Here is a 15000-nt window from a genome sequence, read left to right on the forward strand (position 1 = left end):
TAAAAGAAGATCATCACTTCACTAAAGCTAGAGAAAATAGTTACAAAGTAAAAATTAAAGCTAGTGAAACAGATATTAAAAGTCTTAAAGCAAAGCTTGCTGAAAAAATTAATATGATTGATCTTAGCTATGAGGTTCTAGAAGAAAAAACCAAACTAATAGCTGAAAGAGAAAAACAGATAGCTGATCACCAGGTAAAAGTGGTGGAACTTAACAGGAAACTGGAACAATTCAGAAATTCCTCCGCTATACTTGATCACCTTGTTAGTGATCAAGGTTCTCCAAAAAGGGGAGGAATTGGTTATCATGAAGTTCCACCACCTTTCAATCATAATTACACTTTTAACCCTAGTAATCAGAAATTTGTCGATGTTGACTATGGTCAGACAGTTCCAGTTCCAGTTACTACTAAAGAACCAGAAGTTAGTAAGCCTGTTGCAAGTGTTAAAATTTCTGCTCCGAGTCCTGTCTCATCTAACTCGGACAAGTCTTCTGAGTCAAGTGAGACAAATCAAGAGGAAGTATTACCAAAAAGTGGAGAGAAAAAGAAAACATCTGAAAAGAAGTCTCCACTAAACCCATATGTCCCACCATATGTGAGACAAACGGGCAGTAATACAGCCTCAACATCTAAGACAACTTTTGATAAGAAAGTTGAAAACAGGTGTTGTTTTAGATGTAATCAACAAGGACATCTTGTTGCTGATTGCCCTCTGAAGCAAAAATTCAGAGGTGTGAGGCCTTTAAAATCTGAGAAAAGAGCTAATAGTAATCAATTAAATGATAAAACTGAAAACCCATCGAATTTCAGAAAATGGACTAATCCAGGTTTTCAAAGAAATAGATCTCAGTTTTTCACTGGTAACACCCAAACCATAACTAATAATTCATTTAATTCAAGACGGTTTGGATGGCCTCATAGACAATCCACAAGAAGGTATCCTGTTAGGACTCACAGAAATGATTATGATACTAACTTTGGACAGCCAAGGTACGGGATGTATCGATCCAAGACCAAGAGGTCTTGGGTCCCAAGATTCTAATAATCTGCTTTAATCGTGCAGGAACAGTTGAACAGGGCTGCCAACAATCAATGGGTTGTGGATAGCGGCTGTTCCCGGCACATGACGGGTAACAAGAAATTGTTACAAGACTGGAAACCTGTTCAAGGTGGTAGAGTGAGTTTCGCAGGAGAGAGCGGTGGAAAGATCACAGGAATTGGGACTGTGACTAACGGGAAGATGACGCTAGAGAAAGTTAACTTTGTTGAAGAACTGAAGCACAATCTGCTGAGTGTTTCGCAGATATGTGACAAGGATTATACCGTGCATTTCACGAAGAATGAGGCGATAGTGTTGTATCCTGGTTTTAAGATACCAGAGGACTGGATTGTTATGAAGGCTCCGAGAGTGAAGAATACGTATATCATGGATATGAGGTCTACTGAAATGGCCACTGAAGAATCGTGTCTTTTGTCGAAAGCGACTGAATCAGAGTCCGAATTATGGCATAGGAGAATGGGGCACATTCATCTTCGTAAGATGAACTACCTTGTCCAAATGGGCTTGTGTTGGGGGTTCCCTTGAAGAATTTCAACTTCGAAGACAAATGCTTATCATGCAAGAAGGGAAAGCAACACAAGAAATCCCATCTCACCAAGAAGGTCAATTCAATTGTCAGTACCCTAGAATTACTTCACATGGATCTCTTCGGTCCCGTGAATGTAAAAAGTCTAGGAGGAACATCGTACTGCTTGTTAATTACTGATGATTTTTCTCGATACTCGTGGGTATATTTCCTGAAGTCGAAGGATGAAACTGTTCAGATGGTAATAAATTTGATTACCAAAGTTGAGAACATTATGGGAAAAAGAGTTAAATACATAAGGAGTGACAATGGGACTGAGTTCAAGAACTATCAGATGGAGATCTTTTGCCTACAAAAGGGGATTGAACACCAATACAGCGCACCGTATACTCCGCAACAAAATGGAGTGGCTGAGAGGAAGAACAGAACTTTGATTGAAGGAGCCAGGACCATGCTGGCTGATTCGAAACTTCCCGTGGTGTTCTGGGCTGAAGCTGTTGCTACAGCCTGTTATATCCTTAATAGAGTGTTAACTGTTAAAAGATTAAATAAAACATGTTATGAACTAATGCATGGGAGAAAGCCCAACTTGAGTGGTCTTGAACCATTCGGGTCCCCGTGTTCGATATTAAAGACCAATTCAAAATTTGGTGAAGTAGCCGACGAAGGAATCTTAGTCGGATACGTTGTTGGGACTCCCAACAGACGGGTCTTTAATACATCGACCAGCAAGGTTGAGGTGGTGTGTAACACTGATATCACAAGTTACAAATCACCAAAACCAAGCACGGGACCCGCTGGGGTTTTCGACTATGATAGACTCTTTAAATCTTTTAACATACCTTATCTGGATTTTGCAGAAGCTGAGGAAAGAATTGCTACGAAGATGATATGCGATGAGGAAGACACTTTGGTACAAAGACCACAGTATGATGAATGTCAGCCTTCCTCGTCAAATGCTGTCAATACCCCTGCTGCCTCTACTGAAGAGGAATTCATCAATCCGTTTCACTCTCAACATCAATCAACCATGGATGAGCTATCTTCGAACTTGGAAGATAATCTAAATGTCAGTTCGGTTCCGACTACGAGAATTCACAAAAATCACCCGTTGGAGAATGTGATAGGTGATCTGTCCGCCGGTGTACAAACAAGACAAAGCTTGAATGAGCACACCTGTGTTTACACAAGCATTAAAGACACGGGTATTATCAACGAATGCTTGTACACTTGCTTCATCAGCCAGATTGAACCAAAGAACTATCAAATGGCTCTGAAGGACAGCTCGTGGGTCGAAGCCATGCAAGAAGAGTTAGCTCAGTTTAAGAAAATGGAAGTATGGAATTTGTTTGAAAAACCAAGAAATGTGCATGCGATTGGCACAAAATGGGTCTTCAAATGTAAGAGAGATGAGAAAGGGGTTGTTATCAGGAATAAGGCAAGGCTGGTTGTTAAAGGCTTTAATCAACAAGAGGGGATTGATTACAATGAGGTGTTTGCTCCTGTGGCAAGATTGGAAGCCATTAGGCTATTTTTGGCATTTGCTGCTCATAAGGAGATGAAAGTTTTTCAGTTGGATGTGAAGAGTGCGTTCCTAAACGGTAAAGTCGATGAGGTTGTGTATGTTGAGCAACCTCCGGGTTTTCCTGACCCTGACTTTCCCGATCACGTGTACAAGCTAAGTAAAGCGCTGTATGGACTACATCAGGCACCTCGTGCCTGGTACTCAACGTTATCCGATTACTTGCTTGAGAATGAGTTTGAAAGAGGTAAGATTGATAGCACGTTGTTCTTCAAGAGAAAGGGAAGCGACTTTTTGCTGGTGCAAGTCTGCGTGGATGACATTATCTTTGCTGCATCAAAGGTCACCATGTGTCAGGAGTTTGAGGCCGTCATGAAGAAGAGATTTGAAATGAGTGCTATGGGTGAACTAACTTTCTTTTTAGGATTGCAGGTTGATCAGAAGAAAGACGGGATGTTCATTCATCAGACGAAGTATGTCCATGATGTTCTCAAACGCTTCAAGATGGAGGACAGCACTCCATATGAAACTCCAGTCTGCGTCAATCACAAATTGGGTGCTGATTCAGATAACGATGCAGACGTGGACCCAACCCAATATCGGGCTATTATAGGTTCTTTAATGTACTTAACTGCTTCTAGGCCTGATATAATGTTTGCTGTTTGTCTTTGTGCACGCTTTCAGGCAAACCCAAAAGAATCTCATTTGAAGGGTGCGAAGAGGATACTGCGGTATCTCAAGGGCAAGCCGAAGCTAGGGTTGTGGTACCCGAGAGGAGGAGACTTGGAGTTAGTCGCTTACACAGATTCTGATTATGGAGGGTGCAATCAGAGTCGGAAATCTACAACTGGTGGATGTCAGTTTCTTGGTGGCAGATTGGTGTCGTGGCAATGCAAGAAGCAGACTTCAGTCGCAATTTCAACCTGTGAAGCAGAATACATGGCAGCATCCAACTGCTGCTCCCAGGTTCTTTGGATTCAACAACAGTTGCGCGACTATGGTCTGAATTTCTCACTTACTCCTATTTGCATTGATAACACTGCTGCTATCTCAGTAACTAACAATCCCGTGAAGCACAGTAAAACTAAACATATTGACATACGTCATCATTTTATACGGGATTGTGCTGAGAAGAAGCTGATTGAGCTCGAAAAGGTTGATACGTTAGATAATTTCGCTGACTTATTCACGAAAGCGTTTGACAAAACTAGATTTCAAAACCTTGTTGAGCTGAATGGGATGATCAATCCTGAGTAACCATGCTTTGTGTTTTTTATTAAAAAAAAAAAAGAAACCCGTCACTATCGCTTAGAATTATGTCGGTTGCCTCAGTTTGAAGGACATGTCTTAGGATATGGTTGGTCCTCATTTCTACTTGTAGAATATGAGGATAGCCATTAACCAGATGACTGAAAGTGACCGGGGCGGTTTATGATGAGTTTTCATTCTTTCACTTAAAATTAGTCGATCATACTTAGTTAGAAGGACACATACTAGTATGTGGTCGGTCCAGCTGATCCATTGGATCTTCGGGATAGCCGTTGACCTGAAGACTTTGATTTGGTCGGGGCGATAGAAGTTAAATTTTTCTTTTCGGGAGATGAAATTATTTTTCAAGTCTACTACTTCGTAAGAAGTTACTTTACTATGTTTAACAGAAAATTGATCCAACCTTGGAAAGTGATAGATATACTGATTCTGTGTGCTTAACTAGTGAAGTTATTAGGCTTAAAAGTCTTTAGAACAGTCATTGTATGTCATGGTAGCTTTTTATGGTGCGTAAAAGTAGAAGTGATACTAACTACATCTACTCGATTTTTTGTGGAAACTCCTTAAGAGTTGTGCGTGTCTTCATACATATCTTTCCGAATGATAGGCAGAAAAGCGATTACCCAGTCATACACGAGCCCGTGAGTGTTCTGATTCCCGTGAAGATAGCGTGTCAAGACACTGCAGTGATCCAGATTCGGGACTTGCAGTTATTATCTACTTGAAGTTGTGTATATACATGTTAGATTAAAAAAAAAAATTAGAGTTCATAATGATAATGATTATCAATCAAGACACAAGAAGGTGAACGGGAAGCAGAGTCTAAGATCGAAGAGTAATTACTACTTAATCAGACACTACGGGTCAAGGTCAATTCGGGGTGACTTGGGGAAAGCCAAATACGCTTTGAGAATAGATAGGAGGCATCATAATCTCTGAGTTGTTGCCCACTTAAGTTTTGAGCTTAAGTGAACCTAACTCGTATCACAGAAACGATGAAAACCATTCTAAGTAGATTACCTGCTTACAACCTGTTTCTTTATGTCATAATACAGCTGAACACGGATCTGTGTGACAGTCACGAAATTAGTATGATTCCTGTTCGGATCTTTTCTAAAACATGGTAGTCCCTGTCGAGACTAAAATTGATCCCGTGTACCTTTATTTTAAAAGTTTTTTCTATTTTTGGAGTTGTATGATTTTATACCTGGTTACTTGGTCTTGATCGTTTCATTTAACACTTTAAAGGATGTTTTAAAACTTAATTGCAAATTGTTCAATTTATGGGGTTTGTTTTGAAAAATTTTTAATTTCAGCGAAGTTCTGCATAACTTCGCCTGATAGGCGAAGTTATCCACAACTTCGCCGATACATCTGTGACCCTATATAAAGGACTCTAAAGGTCAAACTGTTCATTTATTTCAAAATCCAGCGAACTTATACTCACAGAAACCTCGGCGAACTTATCGATTCTTTTATCATCAATCATTCTGTGTTTCTTTCTCGATTTCATTGTCGATTAAAGGTGTGTAGGGTTCCATATTCGTATAATCATTGTCGTTAATGATTATCACAGGTCGATACGACCCGTTTCGTGACCTCGATTTTTTGAAACCTAAACACCCGATTTTCAAACTTGTTTTTACGTGATAGTAAACCACTTGAACGTATAAACCTTCATAAAGTCATGTATTTCGGAGTCCTCGATCACCGAAATCATCATCTACACGTCGTTCAACAAACTTAACTGTTGCCGATTCGAATTCGGCGAAGTTACAGTTTAGGCGAAGTTATCCGTAACTTCGCCTGAGGTTTAACTTCGCCTGATTATTGATTTTGAAACAGTTTATGAGGCGATGTTGTGATTAGGCGAAGTTATCCGTAACTTCGCATGGACCATTTTACTTAACTTTTTTAAGACGAAGTTCAAGTTGAAGCGAAGTTGTTTCCCAACTTCGCCTCACCTTTAACTTCGCCTATACAGAATTGATCACAACTTCGCTCATGGTAACAGGCGAACTTGTGATTCGCTTTGACGTTTATCTAACTTAACCTGTTTGTTGCAGATATGGCTGCTATTGCTGGAGCAGGTGGTGCAGGCGGTGATGACGGAGATGATCAACAAAGACAGTTCTTCCCGGGTCACAACATGTATATCACCTTAGACCCGGAAGCGAGCGGAGTTGATGATTTCCGCGAAATCATCACATTCCTTTTACGCTCGAGGATATTCCACGCCATTACAACAACTCTGCCGATATCCTTACCCAACATTGAGGATTTCTGGCAGACCGTGGAATACGACTGTAGAGTCGAACCCCCGGTGATGCGCGCAACCGTCAACAATCATATTGTTCAGTTCTCTTCTGAACATATCCGGGCGGCTCTGCAGTTTGGAAACGAGACAAGGGATGACCCGACGGAGTTTGTAGCTCCTTTCCGCGATGGGGCATTTTTGAGGATGGGTTATTCTGGTCCCTTAGGGGATTCGCAGAGAATGAAGGGATTTCTGCTTGACCAGTGGCGCTTTCTCATGCATGTTATGATAGTATGCATGTCAGGGAGAAAGGCGGGCACTGATGGCATGGGCGCGACCATGCAGTCAGCAATGAGTGCTCTGACATACAACAAGCGATTCAGCTTTAGTCAGATGGTCTTTTACGAGATTGATCGTCAACGAAGAGCGATGGCGCGTGAGCGGTTCATCATGTATCCAAGATTCCTTCAAATGATCTTGAATCCTGTTGCTCCAACACTTCCTCAGCACCGTCCGATCCGATATGTAGAGAGTGTGAACAAACGGATCTTCGCCCAGTGTCGATCCTCCAGTGCGAGGAGCAAACCTGAGCTTCGTCCTCGCCATACTCCACTCTTTGGGTACTTAATCAACCCGGGGTATGTGCCTGCTCGTGGGGATGAGTTTAGGGACCCGGCACCACAACAGGCAGGAGCACCTCAAGCTATACCTGCTGCTCCTGTTGTGTCACCGGAGGAGAATGTTGACCTTGATGCAGAATTTGGTGGTCAAGGCTTCTTTGATATGGATCGGGTGGATCCAGAGGAGAACGTTCAGGTCCCAGTTGAACGTGCCTCGACTGTGCATGTTACTAGGGCAGCTACAACGGTGGCTGGCTCAGATTCTGATGATGAAGTGGCAGAGGCGAGAAGGATTATGGTGACTCGAGAAAGACTACATGGGAAAGAAAGAGAACAGATGATGATGACGAGTCAGACTTTGAGGAAGAGGTACAACAGTTGATAAGAAGGTCAAGAAGGGAACGGATAGGTGCAGGATCAGGAGCCGGTGAAAGCTATAGGGTGGTACGTTTCACTCCACCAGCACTATCCGGTATGACAATGGTTCCCTCATACCTACAGGTTACAAGGCCAAGCGCTACGGGTATTCCCGTAGTGGCTACCTCATCTACATTTGGCCTTCCACCCACTACTTTCCAACTTTTGACTCCCGTGATCGTTTCGTTGCCGCCTCCGACTGTTACTCCATCGGAGGTCGTGGCACGCTTTATTGAGTCGACTGTTGTGGCCACTGCAGGGCTATCGGTGACGATACCACCTGCGGTTACGTCTATTTCTACTTCTGAGGTCCCGGTGACATCGGAAATCCCTCCTCAGTACACTCAAGACATTTCACATATGAGGTTCGATTTCGATGCAACCCTCTCAGACTCAGAACGAATAGCTGCACTTGAACGGGTCGTGGCAGAACAATCAAGGGTGAATCTTATCCAGACCCAGGCTATTCAACGCCTAGTTGCAGAGAATCAGATGCAGTCGTCCCTGCTGGTAGAACATGGAAAGATCATAGATGCTCTGAAGGAGTTCTTGGCATCTCAGGGGGAGACGAGCTGTAAAGGCGATGAGTTGAGGACGAAGAGAAGGAATGATAGAGACGATGATCCCAATGCGTCGAAAGATACAGGTGGTGAGCTACCAAGAACTACTCAAGCTCTTGGAACTTCCACAACTCAGGGGGAGTCGACATCTGCAGCTGGTGGTGATGATGTGGTGGTGGTGGACGTAGAGGAGATGGATGATAGCTTGGTTGGTGATGATGATATTCTACCGAGTGATGTGATAGAGAAAATTGGTGAAGATATTGTGATTGATTATGAGATTGAAGAGGGAGAGATAGTAGAAGAGAATGTGGAGCATGACATTCCAGATGTTGAGAAAGCCGATATGGGTAATGAGATGGCAAATGATGAGACTGAATGGGAAGAGCAGCCTAGGTGGAAGGAAGGCTATGCTCAGTGGTTCGTCAAAACGAAGAAACCGGCGGTCCCTACAATGTTTAAGAAGAGTTACAACATTAAAGGCTATGCTGAAGCGAAGAAAAGGATTATTTGCTGGATCTATGATGAGCAGTTGAGGCTCTTCGTGATTAAAAGGTATGACGGTGTTCAGTATTTTAAAAGACTGTTAAGATCGTTGAATACACTGCCGGAATGTGAAGTGAAAGACTTAGCCAGATTGGGGTTAATCAATCGAAGTGACGATAATATGGCTAGAGTTATTGGGAAAATTGTATGGAAAGAAAGTATAAAAGAGAAGAAATTTGAGCTGTTAAAACCACAGAAGGGAAAACTTGTTGAAGACAAGGATAGAGGTTTGAGAGCTGATGGAAAGCCTTGGATGGTCATGAAGTATAAACCGATCCGGTGTTTGAAAGAAGTACCGATGAAGCTTATGCCCAAGGATGTGCTTAAAGACCTAAAGTGGTGGTTTGTAGATTGTGAGACAGCTGAGGCAGTGATGGAAGACGAGGATGAACAAGAGCTTCTAAGAGTTTACGATCCGATGCATTTGGTAAACTTATCGCAAGCTGATCTGCAGGTGCTCAATGAGAAGAAAATCTTTTATATTCCTGCTTGGAAAGACGAAGCGAGGAAATATCAAAGAGTTGTGTCGGTTTGTGTTAGAGAAGGAGTGCATGCGTGAAGATACAAGATTGAAGATTACAAGACACGTGTTTGAAGCTAAAGAGATGAAGCTACTGCCAAGGGGGAGTCTGTTGGTGCATAATGTCAGTAGTTCAGTGTCTAGTGTTTGTAATCGCGTTTGTAATGTTTTATGTTTTGTATAAGCGAAGTTGCTAACAAGTTCGCTGATATGGGCGAACTTGTTAGACAAGCGAAGTTAGTGACAACTTCGCCTGAACATGCCAGGCGAAGTTGTCGTGATTATATAAGCCATCTGTTACGGCTTATTAATCAATTAATTCAGTTTTACAATTTTCGTGTATTCGAGTCAGAGAGAGTCTGTAATCAAGTGATCTTCGTATCACGTGTTTAAGGTTGGTATACAACGTGTTTGATTATCGTGTGTTAGTCGTATTGTTTTCTATACTCGTAACGTCTTACGTAGGGATTCCGCACCTGCGTAGTACGTGATATCTCGTGTAGATCCGGCTGGGAACCTACACAAGGCTCTTTATTTTGGGGGCGTATATGATACTTGGGCTCCGGGAGGAGGAGATGTAAGAAAAATCACCAACTTGACGCTTAGCCCAAGTATCATATTTGGTTATTTACTAAAATCGCCCTTTGGGGGGGGAGGATGGATTGTTAGCGTAGACGATTTGGAAGATATAATCGGAGGCCATGTATGGTTAGGTTCCATTTGTATACTTGGTGGAATTTGGCATATCTTAACCAAACCCTTCGCATGGGCTCGACGTGCACTTGTATGGTCTGGAGAGGCTTACTTATCTTATAGTTTAGCGGCTATATCTATCTTTGGTTTCATTGCTTGTTGTTTTGTCTGGTTCAATAATACGGCTTATCCTAGTGAGTTTTATGGACCCACTGGACCAGACGTTTCTCAAGCTCAAGCATTTACTTTTCTAGTTAGAGACCAACGTCTTGGAGCTAACATGGGATCCGCTCAAGGGCCTACCGGTTTAGGTAAATATTTAATGCGTTCCCCGACCGGAGAAGTCATTTTTGGAGGAGAAACTATGCGTTTTTGGGATTTGCGTGCTCCTTGGTTAGAACCTCTAAGGGGTCCAAATGGGTTGGACTTGAGTCGGCTGAAAAAAGACATACAACCTTGGCAAGAACGTCGTTCCGCAGAATATATGACTCATGCTCCTTTAGGTTCTTTAAATTCCGTGGGTGGAGTAGCTACCGAGATCAATGCAGTCAATTATGTGTCTCCTAGAAGTTGGTTAGCTACTTCTCATTTTGTTCTAGGATTCTTCTTCTTCGTAGGCCATTTGTGGCACGCAGGAAGGGCTCGTGCAGCTGCAGCAGGATTTGAAAAAGGAATTGATCGTGATTTTGAACCTGTTCTTTCCATGACCCCTCTTAATTGTGTTAGTGTAGACGATTTGGAAGATATAATCGGAGGCCATGTATGGTTAGGTTCCATTTGTATACTTGTGGAATTTGGCATATCTTAACCAAACCCTTCGCATGGGCTCGACGTGCACTTGTATGGTCTGGAGAAGCTTACTTATCTTATAGTTTAGCGGCTATATCTATCTTTGGTTTCATTGCTTGTTGTTTTGTCTGGTTCAATAATACGGCTTATCCTAGTGAGTTTTATGGACCCACTGGACCAGAAGCTTCTCAAGCTCAAGCATTTACTTTTCTAGTTAGAGACCAACGTCTTGGAGCTAACGTGGGATCCGCTCAAGGGCCTACCGGTTTAGGTAAATATTTAATGCGTTCCCCGACCGGAGAAGTCATTTTTGGAGGAGAAACTATGCGTTTTTGGGATTTGAGTGCTCCTTGGTTAGAACCTCTAAGGGGTCCAAATGGGTTGGACTTGAGTCGGCTGAAAAAAGACATATAACCTTGGCAAGAACGTCGTTCCGCAGTATATATGACTCATGCTCCTTTAGGTTCTTTAAATTCCGTGATTGATTATCTTATCAATTTAGGTTGCAGGATAATGATAAAAATGATAAATGAAGGGGGAAGGGAAAGGATAATTGATAAAAAGCGGGGTTCATAAAAGGTTCGTAGAGGGTAGGTCGAACAAAGTATATGGAATTGAATGGCTATAAGTTAACCCTTGTCAAGGGTTAGACGCATCCTTATCAAATTGAATTGAAAGAGTTGGTTTACATTGTGGAAAAAAGACATGTATATGTGATATTAGATATTGACCAGTTATATACGAGCTAAAGATATATCTAATTTTCCCTACTAATCAAATGTGAATGTAGATGGGGATTCTATAGAAGTCCTTCTGTCTCATCTGTGACTGTGAGTTGAATGAATAAACGGATTAAGTCAATCAAAAAATCGAAGAATTCAAAGAGCGATTCGGGACAAAAAAAACGGAAAAACTAAAGTTGTATGGATTCACAAATAATTTATCGAGAGAAACTAAAAAAGAGATATCAAAGTCATTTTGATGATTCAATAATGTTATTAATTCAATAATGTTATTACTTGAATTCGAAGTTCGTAGTTACTTCGACTGGATGAATCGTAGCAATGGAATAATTAAGTCATAGTTCATTGGTTGAATGTATCATTAACCATTTTTTTTTGTATGAGGAACTTATCATGAATCCACTGATTTCTGCCGCTTCCGTTATTGCTGCTGGATTGGCTGTAGGGCTTGCTTCTATTGGACCTGGAGTTGGTCAAGGTACTGCTACGGGTCAAGCTGTAGAAGGTATCGCGAGACAGCCCGAGGCGGAAGGAAAAATACGAGGTACTTTATTGCTTAGTCTAGCTTTTATGGAAGCTTTAACAATTTATGGCCTGGTTGTAGCATTAGCACTTTTATTTGCTAATCCTTTTGTTTAATATTATAAATATGAAAAATTTTTCTTTTTCATATTTTATTGCCCTGGACTTCTGCTTTGTTTTTTCGAATTATATAAAGATTTCATTCCTAGAATTACTTATTCATTGAGAAAATAACCCACGGGAAGGGCTTATTTGCAGATGAGGAATTAGCATACCAACTCGCTTTCATCCTTCCCGTTCGTGTTCGTAGGCCTTTTTTTAGTTTTTAAGAGGGGGGTGGGACCAAGGAGGTAATTCATGATTTCTAAATCGAATAGATTTTTGATTCGATTTAGAAAGTAGGAAACTATAACTATATATATATAAATAGGACAAAGTAATACAAAAAGAACTCTGTTCTATTTTTTAGTCTATCTATACGAGGAGATCATATGAAAAATGTAACCGATTCTTTCGTTTCTTTGGGCCACTGGCCATCCGCCGGGAGTTTCGGGTTTAATACCGATATTTTAGCAACAAATCTAATAAATCTAAGTGTAGTGCTTGGGGTCTTGATCTTTTTTGGAAAGGGAGTGTGTGCGAGTTGTTTATTTCAAGAATAGGCTGGATCCAACCAGATGTACTTTTTCTGTTATAACTAGGAAAGTGATATCTAAGAAAGAAGAGTGCACGCATTAATCCATATTCGATTGATTGGTCTGAGGTTATCGACAAAAAAGATTTGTCTAAGCCACTTCGTTTCTTTTTGTCCAAGTTGCTTCTTTTTTTGTCTAACTCACTTCCTTTTTTGTTTGTCAGTTTCGGGAATATCCCCATTCATAGGTCCGAGATCTACATCTATGAATTGAAAGGTCCGAACGATCCACAGTTTTTAGAATCAATAGGTCTTCAAATCGTTCATTTGAAAAAATTGAAACCCTTCTTATTGGATGATCGTGAGACTTGCCAAAAATCGAAATTCTTGATCAATGGAAGAACAATATCACCATTTTTGTTCAATAAGATACCAAAGTGGATGATTGACTCATTCCATACTAGAAAGAATCGCAGGAAATCCTTTGATAACACGGATTCCTATTTCTCAATGATATTCCACGATCAATACAATTGGCTGAATCCCGTGAAATCATTTCATAGAAGTTCATTGAGATCTTCTTTTTATAAAGGAAATAAACTTCGATTCTTGAATAATCCACATCACTTCTGCTTCTATTGTAACAAAAGATTCCCCTTTTATGTGGAAAAGGCCCGTATCAATAATTATGATTTTACGTATGGACAATTCCTCAATATCTTGTTCATTCGCAACAAAATATTTTCTTTGTGCGTCGATAAAAAAAACATGCTTTTTGGGGGAGAGATACTATTTCAGCATTTCAAAAATTTCTATATGATTTATAATCGGGAAAGACTAAACACAAGTAAAATAAAAAATCAAAACTACAAAGGAATGTTACTAATGGAACATCTAGTAATAAAATAAGAGGGCACATTCCTCTTTTTCTTGCCCTTCAAAGTAAAAATAAATCAATTGCTATCTATTACGAACTTTTTCCTATTTGATCTAATCCGTACCATTTCCCGATTGTCTCTCTGAAGGAGTTGGGAGATAGTATATTATACTTTTGACGAGAGGTTAAAAAAAAGAATCATTTTTTTCATGTTTTTTTCTATAAATTATCCATCTCAATCTAATAGTGATTGAATGCCTGAACACTCAGAGATTCTCGCGAGCCTATATATGTAGATTACACAGTATAGAAATAGAAAGAACTTCCCCCAACCAGTAGTTAAATTATCTCCAATCAAGACCCAATAAGTAGACATTACATTAGTAGTAGAAAGGAATCGGGAAGTCTTGCTTCGACCATTAAAATCAAACATTAAAATCAAATCTTTCTTTTCATTTTGGATTCAAAGATTTCCGATTTCCAATCTTTTACAAAATCCCAAGAACGGATGTTTAGAATCAACCAAGTATTAACAGTCCCCTTATTCTGTTCTGGCTGGGTAAAATTAGGTTGAGTTATATCAGCAGAACAGAATAAGAGATTCCGATTCGTTTGCTGATGAGGCGGCACTCGGATTTGAACTGGGGAAAAAGGATTTGCAGTCCCCCGCCTTACCACTCGGCCATGCCGCCAAAACGATACACAATAGGAGAAATTTTTACCTTTTTTGTTGGATTACTCAATTTTAGTTTATTGTACTTGCATCCCCTTTTGAATCCTTTTTCTAACTAAACTTATCAAAATTAGAAAAAAACCCTTTTCCCCTTTTGATTGTCCCTTCGATTGATTGTATAGTATCTCAAAACACACAATGCCAAAAAGCTTCCCCTCACTTTTCTATTGAAAAATCAAATGTATATTTTCACTCAAAAAAACCAAAATTTATGACAAACGGGATATTCGTTGACTGAGAATTCGTCAATGATTCTTGGATTTGAATCTAAAATTTGGTTTGCCAAACGACATAAGAAAATACAAATTGATACATACTTGATTTATCCTTTTCTTGATTTATTCTTTTGAATCAAAAATCCTTCTCAATTTCCATTATAACAAAAATGATAAGTATATGTAAACCCCAGAACGGAAATTGTTACACGGGTACTAAATTGGCTATTTAGAGTATGTTGCCTATAAATAAAAAAATGAAGGGAATTTTTTGTAACAAAAAAGGCCCGGCTGGGTATTGACCGGGCCAGGACAAAAAGGCACTTCGAATAAAATAAAAGCAAGAAGGTCTTCTTTTTTTATCTTTCTATTTTGATCTTTCGAGCATCTAAATGGAATTGCTAATTCTATAATAACGATAAAGAATGTGAAAGAAATACTTAATTTAATCCTTACTTGATGTGTAATGTAACATAGTAATTATCTTTTTCAATTG

General features: G+C 40.2%; 1 protein-coding gene and 1 non-coding gene across 2 annotated transcripts in view; one reads left to right on the top strand and one right to left on the bottom strand.

The window, feature by feature from the left end:
- The first annotated feature begins 10475 nt into the window (after positions 1 to 10475).
- The window catches only part of LOC143553372 (uncharacterized), a 9591-nt gene continuing 5066 nt past the window's right edge, over positions 10476 to 15000 (top strand). Inside the window, exons 1-2 of the mRNA XM_077043385.1 lie at positions 10476 to 10751; positions 11908 to 12067. Of these exons, the coding sequence (XP_076899500.1) occupies positions 10476 to 10751; positions 11908 to 12067 (436 nt within the window). The remainder of the gene's footprint in view (positions 10752 to 11907; positions 12068 to 15000) is intronic.
- TRNAC-GCA (transfer RNA cysteine (anticodon GCA)) lies at positions 14178 to 14248 on the bottom strand. Its single transcript has one exon. It is a non-coding gene; the product is annotated as a tRNA-Cys (tRNA).

Source organism: Bidens hawaiensis, unplaced genomic scaffold, assembly GCF_021521415.1.
Source record: "Bidens hawaiensis isolate Kalapana, Puna unplaced genomic scaffold, B.hawaiensis_p1.1 tig00017168_1, whole genome shotgun sequence".
Lineage (NCBI taxonomy): Eukaryota > Viridiplantae > Streptophyta > Magnoliopsida > Asterales > Asteraceae > Bidens > Bidens hawaiensis.